The sequence below is a fragment of the Falco peregrinus genome, chromosome 6, assembly GCF_023634155.1.
Source record: "Falco peregrinus isolate bFalPer1 chromosome 6, bFalPer1.pri, whole genome shotgun sequence".
NCBI lineage: Eukaryota > Metazoa > Chordata > Aves > Falconiformes > Falconidae > Falco > Falco peregrinus.
Window position 1 is genome coordinate 11,433,031 of NC_073726.1, and position 15,375 is coordinate 11,448,405.

Here is a 15,375-nt window from a genome sequence, read left to right on the forward strand (position 1 = left end):
CCACGTATCTTGTACATAGGCTCCTCTTTGAAGGTGAGGGCACGCTGTCTTGCAGATGGTTTTCCCTCTCGCTCTCACCCAAGGAAAGCTTTTCCAGAGTGTGGAAGGAATAAAGGCAGTTTTATGGAATAAATGCTGCAATAGATGTCAGCTAATTCCCGATGCCACTACGTACCCTGATCCTGTTCAGAATTGCTTTTACAGATACTGCCCATCCAGAGCTGCATGGCGCTTAACTTAAAGTGCAGTTTCAGCTGTGGTAGGTAAAGAGGGGGGTCATGCTCCAGTCTCCCCAACACACTCAGCTTCGCTTGTGCTTCGCCCCCCCAGCCCCGACGTTAGTGCAGCAGGAGAGCGAGCAGCAGCCCCCCCAGACCGCATGTGCTTGCTCTCACCGGTGCTCTGCCTTCACTACAGAAAGGGCAATGCCACCTCCCATGAAACAGCTCTCTTCAGCTCCTCAGAGGCAAGATGGGACCTTCGGCTGCCAGCGAAGCTTCAAACCCATTACCTTGCTTGCTCAGCCATTGTAGGTTTCATAAACCAAGTGTGTTACCACTCACCTTTGTTGTCTTTTGTAATTCTTTGAAAAAATAAACTTCCCCCCCCCCCAACCAGAAAAAATCTTTTATTAACAACATTTAAGAACAAAAAGATATATTTTTTTTTTTTTTTAACTAGATGACCTCTCAAAAATAATGCAGTGTTAAATACTGGCTAGCCAAGCAGGCAAGAGACACCCTGACTGCTCTGGCTGCATCATGAGTGCCCCACATCTCCTTGCAATGCTGTGAGTGCCCTTCCCCTTCAAATCCACAGAAACAGCTCACTGAGATTTTCTCCTGGTGAAATCCCTGAGGCTGATCTTAAATCCAGGAGTCCAGGACCATTTTCTCCCCATTTTCTCCCCTGCCAGGAGTTAAGGCATACAAGAAGTACATTGGTGATTTTCCTTTACAGATCAGGTGTGTTAGAACCTTTAGGTGCGGGAAAAGCTAAGGTAGTTTTGAGACACAGACTGGGGCTTCTTCAGGAGATCTCCATCTCCCTGCTGGAGCCCCATGCAACAAAACGGCGGTGATCTCAGCACGGAACTCAGCAGCGGTAGGTACGGCGAGGAGCAGTCTCACGTAGGGCAACCAAGGCACTTACCTCTGCCAGTAGCTTGGTGTAGGACAGATGCAGAAAGAGAGAGAGGTGGTCTCTACACCACCTTCATACCAATAGTGAACAGCAGCATGTCCCATCCGTGTGGCTGATAGGTGCTGTGGCACAGCCTGTGGAGCCTGTGGGTTTACTTTCCTTGCTGGAAGATGGGAACACCTGGGGCTTCACAACTTTCTCTTCAGGGTCTTCCACCAGGATGTGTCCTCCCCATCCAAGTTTTCACAGGGAGGGTATTGAATCCTTTGGTGACAGAAACTGCTATGCTGAAAATCCTTCCCACAGATAGCAGATTTTGTGGCCTCAGCATAATTATTTGGCTAGGTCAATGGAGACAGACTGGCCAGATGTGGAGGGAAGGTCCAAAAAGAACCATCAGATAAAGGACTTCTTGGTTGCTGAACTGATGTTCCTAAAACAGTCCACATAAGGCAATGATGTACCACAACACAGGTTTTGTTTGCTTCTTCCTGAGCTACATGTCCAATAAAGAGTGACAGGGAATCTGGTCACCATATTTCATGGGAAAATAAATGTCAATGAGGAAATTAATTCCTCAAAATAACTTGGAAAGCCTCAACCAAACTGTCTAATATGATTTCCTTCTAAAAACTGACTGTTTGTGTGGAATCAGTCAAGGGATTGCAAACCCTTGCAAGTCCCCTTGATGTCAGTGGGAGTTCTGTATTTACCGCTGGAGTTGAGGTTTTAAAATAATTTAAAAGAATAAAAAAGGTACACAGAATAATAATTAGATGATCATTTAGAAAATCATAGTAAGTGTGTATTAATTGAAATAATTATAAGCACCCTGATGGTAAAAAAAGAACACATGTAATTCTCTAACTAATTTCCCCCTGCACATGCACATAAAGATCAGTTAAAGGCTACTACAATAGTAATGAATATCTAACAAACAAATGTCAAAGGCTGTATTCTTATCACATTTGTTCTGGAAACCTTTTACATAACTTGCATAATTTAAATATTTACAAAATATAAACTTTCTTGTCTTATCAAAAATAGGTCTTTGCACATTTAAACAACAGAAATCCTTTCACATGTTGCTTTTTAAGCCAGGCATTAAATCACTGCATAAAAATAAACAACCTTTCACAGATGTAAAAGAAAACTGAGCCAACATATGGAGGGGGAGAAAATGTTATCAATAACAGTTTAAATATTTTAGTGGTGTGAGCCAATCCAGAAATTACACTGTGTATGAGGGTGCAACCTAATGAAAAGTTCTAGCTGCTGCTTCTGTAAGAGAAAGCAATGTTTTAAAAAACCTTTTACTTTATGGCAGATTTCTTTGGGCTAAATCTCATATGGATAATTGTGAAAATGATGGTGAACCACCAGTGAGATGGTTGAACGTAGCAGGTGATTGCATGCAGTCCAACAGTGGGGTGATGATCAGCTGACTTGCAAATTGTGTGTGCAGATACTGAGGAAATGCCTGCAAAAGGATTTTATTTCCTTCAAATATCGAACTGTATTTCTGTCCCTCCTCAGACCTGTCCTTTCTGCATTTGAAAGACAACCTATAAAAAATCCCGAGGTTGCTATTTGGTACACCGTTCACATTCATCAAGCTGTGCTCCAGCTGCTCTGCTCTGGACACAGCTTGTTCCACACTGACGGACCCTCCTCGTCCACTCAGGCAGTGCCTGGCTCTCTGCAGTCATACGTGCTTCCCCGTACCAGATGCTTTTCTGCATATTATGCAGAAGATAGCTTCCCGAAGGGTTGCAAAGCAAATGCTTCATGGTCAACAGCAGAACATTTCCCCTACCTTTTGCTTTTTTTTAGGCCTGCAGAAATGAACCATCTAGTGGATCCATCTAGTTGCAGTTTTAAAAATACAGACATAAGGATTATATCTTACATGCCCTTTTAACTCTTCAGCCTCTGGCTAACGAGATCTTGAGTTTTCTCCACTACGCCTACTGACCACATCGATCTTCAGGACGTTACGGCTACTAAAGACTTGGAAAGTTTAGGGTCTGTCCCTGCTCATGGATTTACATGGTCATATGTGTCATCAGGCGCCCCTTTCTGTTGTTTTAGCTGTCCCTGCATGCAGGCTGCTGTTCACTCGGTTGCTCTTTCATATGCCAGATGCTTGGGCTACCCACTGCTTGGCAATGCTGTTCCCCACGAGGCTGATCCCCCCTGCGATCCCACATGGTAAGAGTAATTGCTGCCTGTGCGGCATTGTGTGTACCAAACAGTGCAGGAGGGTTTAGCCGTGTTTTCTGTAATTCCTCTTATTTGCAGGTGTGTACATCAGTCATGGTCTCGCACCTCCGGCAGCGCACGTAGCAGCACCAGACAAACTTGCATTCACACCTTTCCACGTGCCTGACCACGTGGGTATTGTACCCACGCCCACAGCAGAGGAGGTTGCAGCCGTCGGGTCCCTCCGAGGTGCGGTTACATTCCCTTCCCTGAGTCCCAGGAATCCCCAGGTTTTGGTCTTCGACACAGTAATTGGGCGATTTGTTCACATACAGCAGGTCTTCTTTCCCAATTGGTATTTTCCGTTGGCTTTTCTCTTTCCTGCGTAGCTTTTTTTTCAGTCTGTCTGATATTTGTATGCTGTTTTCATACTTATCCTTTAAAAACCGGCCGATCTTTTCAAAGGAAGACATTGTTTTCCAACAAGTTTTCACCGCGCAGGACCCAGAAACACCGTGACAACGGCAATCCACTGACATCAGCTTCGCTACAGCCTGAAAGCAAAGGAAGAACGACATTTGGAGGTGGTCTTCCATTCATTAGGAATACTGCCTGACATCAGTAACACAGAGGTCCCAAAGTATTTGATATTACAGCTACCTTTGCCATTTCAGAGAATGGCAAGCCAGAACACAGGAGGATACGTGTTAGAAATCAGGTTTCCAACTCCGGACCCCCACTATGAGAAGCCAGATCTTCCGAAGTGCTCTGCATTTGCACTTTGCAATGGCAGTAACGTAGCAATACTGAATCACAATAATGAAAACTTGTATTTCTGGCTGGCTTTTCATTCTGGAAAATCCTAAATACCTGAAAGGACATGTCCTGTGTCACTCCTCCCACCGCTGGAATGTAAACAGTTGTCATGGGGAATAGCAGGAGGGGAAGCACGGACAGAGCAGGTAACGGCACTGTTCCCACATCGGAAACATTTACTGGGCAGGTCTATGCCACCTTTTAAGGGTGCCTTGCAGCTACCATCAAGGTCGCTAAACACTCACGACAGTCTGTAACTCAGGCCACAGGAACGGCTTGAGGTCGCACAACAGAGTCTGTGTGACCAGCACGGCTCAGCACCTGCAGCAGCGCAACGTCCAGCCTGGAGGCACCTCGGGGCAGACCTGTGCTGGAAAAGCAGGAGGATGCTCACATCTCTGAGCTCCGCAGAAAGTCTGTCAATCAAAGGAGCCACTATAGCTCAGCAGAGGTGTCTTCAGCTCAGGTATTCTGGAATAGATCTCAGGTGCTTCTCACTTACAGGATCAAGCCCTGTTCTTGTAATTCAGGCATACTAGTACTATCACACATTTCTAGTGTTTCAGTTGCAATGGCTCTATTTAACACAATTTGATAGCTGCATTCATATTACTTTTATAACTTTCAACATTTTCACAAAATTTCCACAGTTATTACCAACATTAAAATGCCCTTAGATGGGCGACTTTTCCACGCCCCTACAGAAGCAAGCACTGGGCTCAGCCGTAACTGTCTAACCAACAACAGCAGTCTGCAGCACTGCGTTAAGCTTTTGCAACACACAAGAATTTTGACTCAGTTTACAGGAGACCAAGCCTCAAAGAACTGGAATCTGTAAACAAGTAGTAATTTTCTTTACATGGGACTACAACTCAAATAGTCAGCAGACAATCAATACAATACTTCCTTCTGGAATATCCAATAGTCATAGTATAAAATTATACAATTGTGACACATCTCACATTAGAGTTTGGAAAACTGCAGAGAAGAAATCATCGCATGCACAGATACAGCAAAAGGACAAGGTATTGTAATTTGGGTTTTGTTTTGCTTTACCTTTCCATCAATATACTTTCTGAAGCCATCATGTGGACTCTGCGGGCTGTTGGTTAATGGTGTGGAAAGCCCATGTTACCGTCTTCTGTTTTACTTACCTTCCCCCCCATATTTAATTTCCACAATCAAGGCAATTGGGAAATGTAACAGAAAGTGTGACATTTAAATTAACTCAAAGTAAATTTCCCTTGAAATTTCTCATGCAGCAAGGCCAATACAGTTTCAAATTATTCCTCTGTGCAGAAACCACTATTTCCCACAAAATGGGGAAGAAAACACCCCCACCCTCATCATCCCACCCCCAACTTCATGATGTTTATTACATTTCACCCTAAACCTTCCTTTACCCCACAGCCCCCACAAATACTAACTGCCGTCAATCTACATCTTTCTCAAACTGCCTTAGGGAAGAAAAAAATAGAAGCCAAATCTATCCAACTCCCTCCTCTGGTTTTGCCTGAGAAAGAAGTTTCATTTGTGCCTGTTCCTAAGCCTCATTTCTCCGGTGATATCAGAGCCCTGAAATCCTACCGAGCTCTACTGACCCCGTGCAGGACCAGAAATAAACCCAAGTCCCAGGCTGCCTGTTTGCCACTCAGGCAGCACAAATGCCATCCTCAAATTTTCAGAGCTAGTCAAGGCACGGAGCAGATAAAATGAGCTGTTTCTACCCTGTGTGTTAAACTGGGACTTTTCCTCATGGTGAATGCGGTCACCGAAGTTTAGGAGGAATGCAATGGGGTTAAATCCATTGATTTCGTTTGGAGCTGAGGCCTCCTGGCACATTCTGCCACAAAGTTATTGACGCAAGCCTGAGTTGGTATTTACATATAACTCTACAAACATTATTAAAAATACACATGACCAAAGTGTTTGCTTGCAGTCACATCTTTGGTGAATGAACAAGACCTATTTGTTGGCAGAGGTTACTACGGAAGCCAAACAAGCAAGGCATTCAAAGAATTAGCATTAAAGAGTAGGTGGATGGCCTGACCTAGTACAGCCATTTGCCTTTGCAAGATACACCTGGTGAAGCGATGCACCGGTACAGGAGGTATTTCCAGACGCTGTGGATTGCTTTTGGGATTGGAGAATTTTCCCTATCCTGGAAGAAATAAGAACATTGCAACAAGCAGACCCTCACCCCAGAGCACATGTAGACTCTTTCAATGGCAAATCAACCGGCAGTAATTCTGGTGGGTCGTTACCTTCTCTCCTTCACAGGTTAGTTTCTGTTTAATAGAACAGACTTGACCTTGAGCTTGTATTTCAAGAATCTATCAATAAGGAAATCACTGGGTAGTCAGAATATGCATCGTTAGGATGTAACAGTGATTAAGGCAGATGAGAATTTGAGATCCAAGGACAGAAAGTCTTAGAATAAAATGTCAAGGAAAAAAAGAAATACAGTATCAGAAGGTAAATTTTACACACAATTTATGAACAAAAGGGATTTAATAATATTTTCCAGTTTCTAATGATTAATTATTTGTATCAAGGCAAATAACTAAAATCTCAAGATACTTTGAAATCACTTTGTGCTATAAGATTTATAAGGTTACAGGTGTAATCCTTGCTTTCACTGCAGTATGACAGGGTAACAACTAGGGAAGAAACAACAGGAGAAAAATATAACATTTCGCTTGGATAAAGAAGTGCACTTCCAAACCTGCTGGAATCAGGCATAATAAAATCTGGATGAAGCAGAAGGATCCAGAAATTGTCAGAAGAAGCACTGGACATACCTGCTAGGTGCTAAGGGTAAGTTACTTCCAGGTGGGCAAGCAGCCCAGCAGATGACACTCAAGAGTCTTTCTCTAAGGATGAATTAATGAAAATAAAGTGAGACAGACTTTCCAAACAGGAGCAGAAACTGATGCTGGAGTCTTGGGCTGTTATCAAATTACAAAAAATGCAGCATATATTATCAGTGTATGGCCAATCAGATGAATGCAAGAACTACAAATGTGAGTGTGGAAGGACTGAGAACATCCACAGAAGTTACATACATTTGCGTTTTTATTCTGTGCTGCTCAGGATTCTCACAGGGAGCTTTGATGCACTCTGTTTTAGAATGATTTATGGTGTCATCACAGTTGCACATGACCCCAGGCTATTGCTTCCTAGCTGTGAGGATGGGCAAGTTTTCTGGTTGAACTCAAGCGTATCTTGGGTTGCATCTACTGCCAGCACAGGGAACTGACATACTGCTTTGGCTGATCACAACACACGCCGCTGTATCTCAGGCTGTCACGTGAACTTTAATGAACAAACTCCCATAGTTGAACATCTGGCAAAATTTAGGAGCTGGTATCTTCTCTTGCTGTTTTCTTGCAAAGATGGTGCCTATAGAGCCAACGCAGCCTTGTGGTGGGATGCAGCTGCAGTGCACGCCTGTGTCTCAGCAGCCCTCGGAGTTACTGGGATGCAGAGTTACTGTGAGCATGACTTCCAGACTGACTCCACCACCAGTGCTCAGTTCCACACCTTTAGATTCACAGAGTGATTTTTTTTTCAGTTATTCATGAAACTGTGAAAGGACTCTCCCTAAGGAACAAAATTTCACGGACAACTTCAGAGGAGCAATGTTACTCACAGAAACACAGTGGATAGAAGTGTCCTGTGCGAGCTGGGGCAGGTTTTCAGGTTTCTTTAGGCAGGTCATGGAAGTGACTGAGTGCTTGTGGGAGATGATTTGTGTTGAACTGAGCTGGATCCACGCGTGTTGCATCCAGCTACAAACCCACCTGAGCAGCTCCTCTTGCCCCTGTTGCCGCTCGTTGCCCTCAGCCCTGGTGGTTCTAGTGCAACAAGAGTGCAGGGTTAAGTGATGAATACAGTGCTGAATACTGGTCTGTGTTAAAAAATACCCTGTAGAAACTTCTTTAAACTGACTTCCTTTCACTGCTCCAATGCAATTAACAGAGGGAGCAGTGTGGGGTGGGAAGGTGTAGTTTGAGCAGGCGGATGGGCAGAAAGCAGAGACTGGTCTGCAGCGAAGGAGAGTGTCAGTGGATCACAGTTTGTGTACCCCTCAATGCCAATTAACACTTAGTAGCTCCAAGCTAAGCTCTCTGTTTGCAGGCACTTTCTCAGCAGTGAGACAGGGGCTGCCAGTACTTGTTTTGCAATGGAAACTGATGTCTGCGATCAAAATCCCAATTTAAGCCGCCGGTAGAACTAATAGGACTACTGATGAAGACAAGCACATATCCTACCGGAGGTACAGCACTTTTAAGAACACTTGCAGACTGCTGATGGGTCTGTTACTAACCCACAAGTATCAGTAAAAATAAAACTCTCTGATGAGACAAGATATTGCAGTGTCAGAACACAAGTCCTATAGATCAAATATATTTCCACAAGTGGAAAACTGAGCAGAATTATTCCATCAGTAAAAAAATACCAATACAATAACAGTCAACCCATAGTGCCCGACTCCTCTCATCCTTTTATATAAGGAGCAGAGGTGCCCAAGTCACGGATGCACATCTAAGTACACTGAACTTACAGTGCTAAAAGATTACGAACATTTATCTTGTGGCAGAATAAGGAGTGAAATCTGGATCTTCTGAGGTTCAGGTTAGTATCCTAAACAGTGGTCAACTCAGTCGAAGGATCCTTACTATTTTAAAATTGATATATGTTGGATTTAACTATGAGATGTAGAAATGTAAAATCGCACTTTGTACGGAAGTGGGAAAGGAACAAGAGAATTCTACACATACCAGTTCCATTAGTAAGTCCAAACAAATACAGAAGTATTGTCCCTGAAAGACGGCTCTTGCAAGACACAGAACAAGGAACATGATAGTATTTGCTACAGAAGGTCATAAGGTACCAAAATATATTGCAAAAAATCCTTCTTGTAAGCACCAAAACACAAAGGTCAACATTTTCCAACATCTAGTTGAGGATTTTGAAACTACAAAAATGAAGAGATCTGCTGAACTTTACTTCAGCTAATATTGCTGCTAGAAATCCCAAGAACCAACAATAAACATTCTCTTTCACTCTGGACAGTGGTAAAAATTTTTGCTTTACCATACAGTTTGCCATTAAGTTACAAAACATTTGTGTATGGAAGCTGACTAAATACTCTGTGTGTTTTCTTCCAAGATAATGAACAACAAATATACCATTGATACAAAATCAGTGAAATAAGGGTCTTCTGGTCTTTCAGGCTTGTAGTGGATATTTTTTTTAAAAAACACACAGTGTCTCAGAAAGGGAATGAGCGTATGTATCATGCACACCAAATAAGCCTGTGACAGCTTGCTAGAGAGCTCAGGATCATGAAAAGCCTGAAACCCCAAAAGGTCCTCAGGACCTAATAGATTCTGTTGGGCCAGATTCTACCACATTGCCAGAGACTGACAGCCTAGTCTAAAACACTGACATCATGATGTCCCATATGGTAAGAAGTACCACTCAACACAAATAGTAGTAGAAGATACTATAGCTGCCCGACATTAAAGACGTGGACTCAGAATTTATTATATCTTCATGCGTACAGCTGACACCTAAGATAACTCAGATCCTGTTCAAAAATACCATTCATGGCAAATGAAGACTCACTTAACCACATCTTCCAATCCCCTGTAGCTTTAGCTCACTGTTAGAAAATACGTTCTCTTGAGCTGAATGCACAATTCCCCTTTGCCAGTCCGTCCTTCCCCTGTGACGTGGGCGGCTCAGCTGTCTGTGTGACCGCTACAGATGAGATCAGGGGACAGATACAACTTTAAAGAAAGCAACACCAAAAGTCTCTCTCCTAGGTATTCTGGGGGGTGGGGGGCAGGGGGAAGGGGGGCAAGGAGCGGAGGTGGTTAAAGCCGAAGGCTCCAGCCGGTTGTGCTGGCACACCTGCAGCAATGAGTGACGGGCACAAGGAACGGTACGAGAAGAGCACAAAACACTGTCACCGAAGACAGAAGGACAGCAAACTACTGCTGCTGCTAACATCAAGCTAAAGGCAGACAAGACAACAGGGTATCACAGAAAAGACCTGTGTCGCTGTCACCAGAGCACAGAAAAAACATCTTTCTCTTTGAAGCGCCTCTGGAGCCTTGCAGTCTTCTTCCCTACACTTCCACTGTCACCCTAATCCGAGTAAATGGCACTGTCTAATGACAAACATGAGTATTAAAACAAAAATTCCTATCTGTACTGTCTACTAAAAATCATTAAAAAAGAGAGAGAAGTTTACGGCAATTATTATATCCTCCCTTAACTACCTCTCTCTACAAATGTGATAGATGACCCTTTGCTCTTTCTCTAAGGAAGTAATCATTTAATCTTCTGTTCTTATTAACATCCCCTACTACACAATACCAACCACCCTTCCTTGGAGATGATTTAGCTGACTGCATCTAATTAAACTCATAGCAACTGTTCTCAGCATCTAATCACGTTTAACGTTTGCTTCTTCTACTTCAGCCCTGAAAAGGGCCTATGTCCCTGAAAGATCTTCCGGCTTTCCAACTATATAACTCAATGAAATTAAATAGCATGTGTTACCTTGTAAACTGCAAAAGTTAGTTTAAATTAAAATACTTTGCAATGATACTACCATGGCTCTTATGCTTACTATGACTATTCCCTGTCTATGCTGGATAGGAAAGTTGTTTTCAGTAAAACCCACTGATTCTGATTCTGGCTATAGGAAATTACTGAGTTACAATGGAGTCCATCAATATGGGTAGTCAAAACCAGAGGGTCTCCATTTCTTTTCTTTAGTTACAGCTGTGTCACCGAGCAGAACAGATTTAAAGTGTTATGGGGCCAGAAAGAACCATTAAACCCTTATGAAGTTAAAAACTCCAAGGTAAAGCAGAGAAAGTAATTTTCAAGCAAGAACCAGAATCCAAGTCTCTGCCGTTCTGGATGTAAGCCCCAAGCACTAAATTACGGACTCACATTTCCCTGTACGGGCTGTTTTGCATCCTCTGCAGAACAGGACAGGAGGACCCGATGTCACCCACCCACTCACACTTTTCCTCTGCAACCGTGGGTTTGAAGCCCTTTTGGCTGAAGAAGAGTTATCCAAAACCAGTCTCCTCTCACTTCTCTGATGACTTCCCTAACCAGTGAGCTACTTTAAAGTACAGGTGTCATTTCCATCCTGCCTTTTAAAAGAAAAGTTTAACTCTGGATTTCCTCTCTGAACAACTTTAGACTTCTGCTCTCAGCTGGGGACTCCGGACCGTGGGTGGGTAACAATGCCTCCTATCCAGTCTGCCTGCTCATTCAGGATTAGAGAGAATTAAAAATGCAGGTCATGATAAAAACAGAATAAACAGTGAAGAAAATCCTAATGTATTATTATGCTGGTTACAAGACTATTTCAAGTTTGTTACAGATTATCAAATACCTGATTAAAATAACTTGGATTAGCATGTCAGGTCTAATTCTTATTTTGTGGATTTTATTATAACCTGTGGAGTTTACTTAGCTAAAACTAGCTCTGATTCCCAGTTTGTATGCGTTTGCTGTGGCGATGTCAGCGCTGCTCTTGCCATTGCCACCATCTGTACCTGGAGTCAAGGACTGGCCTCGTTCGGTTGATGCCACTTTGTCAACGCAGGCGAACATGCAACCGCTGTCACTTCTGAACGGTGACACCTACCTGCCTGCCAGCCTCGTTGTTGTGCAGGTTCATCGCTGCCAGTCCGCTCCCGCTCTTGCCTGTTACGTTCTTCATAGGCACATCCAGGAACTTTCTGCTGAACGACATTCCGTAGTGGATATCATCAGAGCAGCCGCCCCAGTGCCAGCCCTCGCTGGCTGAGCCGCCGTGCCGCAGGCTCGTGTCGCAGGAGCACTCGGTCATGTTCCCTGCGCTGCACGATCGTGTCACCGCGTGCACGAGGCCCGCTGACGTCACTGCGTATATGAACGCGGTCTCCTTCGTGCCTACAAAGCAAGGCACGAATATATTACTTCATAACTCCCTCTCACTACCTTCCTGGCGGAGCCATAGAAAGCGATTTTACAAGCCAGACTATTATTAAAAGGGAACAGTCACAAGTTTAAAGCCATCCCAGCTTGGTCCGTGGAGTTAACTTGTTTAAAGGAGCAGATATTCACTTCCAAGAAAGACTTTGGGGCCTCTCCATATGACCATGCGATTAACAGTGCTGTTTCTGGCTGCTTGTACCATGCGATTTTTGGTAACTCCTTTCTAAATCTGGTTGGGAACTTTATTTGCCACATAAACTTTCAAGCCATTTAGCTTTAATAATAATAAAAAAACCCAACCCCCAAACAAACCACGCCCCCAGTCCCTTACTCCCCACTCTGCTTTTCACTATTTCTATTGATTTGAAGAAGGAAGAAAAGGTTAGTTCAGATCTCGGAGGAGGAACCTGAAGCTGTCAGGAACCCAGGTTCCTTTGGTGCAGGGCCAGAACTTACCTCATGCTAAATTTAGCAGACATAGAGATTGTTCTAATTCACAAAGGCTGCAAACAGTCCCAAGAATCTTAAACCAGGCAGAAATCAGGATGGCACGAGGGTATTTAGGCTACGTGCTTTTCCTAGAACAAGCTGGCCATGGGAAAGTCAGCAGTATAGAAAGCCTTGAACTGTTACACTATACGGCAGATGAATCCTGGAGGGACCTGCCTGGGCCTCCTAAGCCAGCCCCGTTCTCTGAGACTTCTGGTATAACGAAACACAGATCTTTAAACCGTGTGCAGCAAACTGAAAATCAATGACTGGCCGTTAGCTGTAGCTAAAGCTTCACTGTGCTGATTTTCAGTGTTGTAAAAACAATTTGTTATTTCCAGTCCCCCAAGTTTCTGCTCATAGGCAGGGAAGTTTCTTTTGCTTCTCCCGTTTGCATTAGTCTGTGGTGCTGGTACCACCATAAAATGCTTCCACAGGGCATGCTAGTGAGGCTTTGTGGGATAGCGGTGACACTCTGTAGACACAAGGGTCTACAGGAACAGTCCTTCCCATTTACAGGAGGACTAACACACACTACATATGGCTACACACAGTAAACTGCTCCCTGGTTGTTTTGTTTGTTTGTTTGTTTGTTTTTCTTTTCCTTTTAGGAAGGTGCCTGACTTTTTATTGCGCATTTTACATTTTCATGGTTAGTTTGGCACTTTTTCACTGTTGTAGTATGAAGCGAAGATTGCACAAACACAAAATGAAGTACTGCAATACATCAGTTCACATCAATGGCTATGCTGAAATCATGGAGCACAGCACTCAAACACCACTTGCAGGATCAAGACCTTTGATACTGCCATTTCATACAAACAAAATGTCCCTCTTTCAGTGTAAATTTCAGTAATTCCCATTTTAGTTCACGCAATGAAAGCAGCTTTGGTCTTGCTGTGCCGAGCAATACTGCCTAACTGAGCACACGTGATACATTTTTGAAGCAATTCACGTCACCTGTGGTGCTGCACGCAGACTTTTTACCTGCAGTCAAATGCCCTTTTTGAAATCCTGTGTGTCATTACCCCACTCATTTAGTAATTATGACATAAGGGGATGAACTCGACATCAGCCTAAGAATAACAGCATTTCAACACAGTTAAGTGGATGTAGTTAAGGGCACCGTCACCCGCGGACGTCTCAAGCAAGTACCACAAGCAGCAGCAGCAAGACTGCTGGAAAGCCAACGGCAGGCTCTGTCTGCTCGGCGCGCTTCGGGTACCCGCGGGAGCCTCCCGGGGCGGTGCGGGGCCCGCCCGCCGCGACGGCGCTCCCCCGGCCGGCTCTGCGGCCGCTCCCGACGCCCGCCCCGCGGCACCCCGAGCCCCGCCGGGGGCAGCCGGCCGAGCCCCCGCCCCTCCCTGCCCCGGCGGGCCGGCGGCGGAGGCACCTGCGGTCCGGCGGCCCCGCCGGGGCGGGCACTCACCGCTGCTGAGCTGGTGCCCGAAGGCGGCGGCGGCGGGTCCGCGGCGGGCGGCGGGCGGCGAGCGGCAGTCCCAGCGCTCGTGTCGGAACTGGCTGCGGCACTCCCGGAGGCCCAGGCGCGCTCCCTCCCGGATGGCGGGCACCAGCTCCGGCTTCTGCCTGCACAGGTCCTGCTGCCGGCGGCTCAGCGGCGGGCTGGCGCAGCCCGGCTTCTCCGGCCCGCCGGCGGCGGCGATGCCCAGCCACCTGCAGAAGCAGCCCCCCCGTCAGCGCCGGGCCCGGCGGACGCGAGGGGACGGGCGCCGCGCAGCCCTCCCTCCCGCGCCCGGCTACTCACATCCAGGTGCCGCCGGCGGCGGCGGGGCAGAGGGCGAGCAGCAGCGCCGCCCGCAGCAGGCACGGTCCGAGGGGGGGCCCGCGCCCCATGGCCGCCGCATCGAGCCCCGCCGCGCCGCCGCTGCCCGCCGCCCGGCGCCCCGGCCGGTGGGGACCGAGGGGGATGATCGCCAGCGGCGCCCCCCGCCTCGGCTCTGTCCTGCTCGGGGGGCGGAGGGCAGCTGGCGGGGGAAGCCCGGGCCGTCGGAGGGCCCTCCCGGGGAGGCGGGCGGGGAAGCACAGGCAGCGCTTGGCCCCTTCAAGGTGAGAAAGTTGCGTTCGACGTTCGCCCCGGCTCTGCCCGCCCCGCCCGCGCATTGGCCGCCCGGGGGCCGGGGCGGGCCGGGGCGGGCCGGGGCGCGGGGGCTGCGCACCGCTCCGCTCCGCACCGCACCGAACCACATCGTACCGCACTGCACTGCCCCGCTCCGCACCGCACCGCTCCGCGCAGCACCGCCATGTCCCGGCCGGGAGCGGAGCGGCTGCGCGCCCACCCCCTGCCGCGCTGCCCCTGCCCCGGCGCTGCGTGCGGCTGCGGGGGCTGCTGGCGGGGTCCGGGCGCGACAGCGCGGGGCTGCAGGCAGGGAACCTGTGGGTCCGCAGTGATTTCATCCGCAGGGGGAAGAGGAGGCACAAAATACTGGTGTTAAGCAATCGCGACGCTCCCTACACGTTATACTCAATTTTTCCTAATAATTTGGCGGTATTCACTAACTGGCTCCAGAAGGCAGCATCAGTATTCATCAGGACAGCGTTTGTCCGCTCCTGTTAACTGCGGTGAGGCGGCCTTATCAGCGGCTACCTCAGTAATTTTTAGTTACTCATTTTACGCATTAAAAGCCAAGGAGTCAGCCGGCACCTGATGAATAGCTGCTCTTGGCAGTCTGGCTGCTCAGGTCCTCCTTG

At 46.8% G+C, this 15,375-nt stretch overlaps 1 protein-coding gene across 1 annotated transcript; it reads right to left on the reverse strand.

Moving 5' to 3' along the window:
• Positions 1-652: 652 nt before the first annotated feature.
• On the reverse strand, positions 653-14,678 carry WNT16 (Wnt family member 16). Its single transcript, XM_055809253.1, has 4 exons — positions 14,432-14,678; positions 14,096-14,340; positions 11,846-12,132; positions 653-3,899 (listed from the first exon to the last, which is right to left on the reverse strand). The coding sequence occupies exons 1-4, from the start codon at positions 14,518-14,520 to the stop codon at positions 3,435-3,437; spliced, it is 1,086 nt and encodes a 361-aa protein (XP_055665228.1). The 5' UTR covers positions 14,521-14,678; the 3' UTR covers positions 653-3,434.
• Between the last annotated feature and the right edge of the window lie 697 nt (positions 14,679-15,375).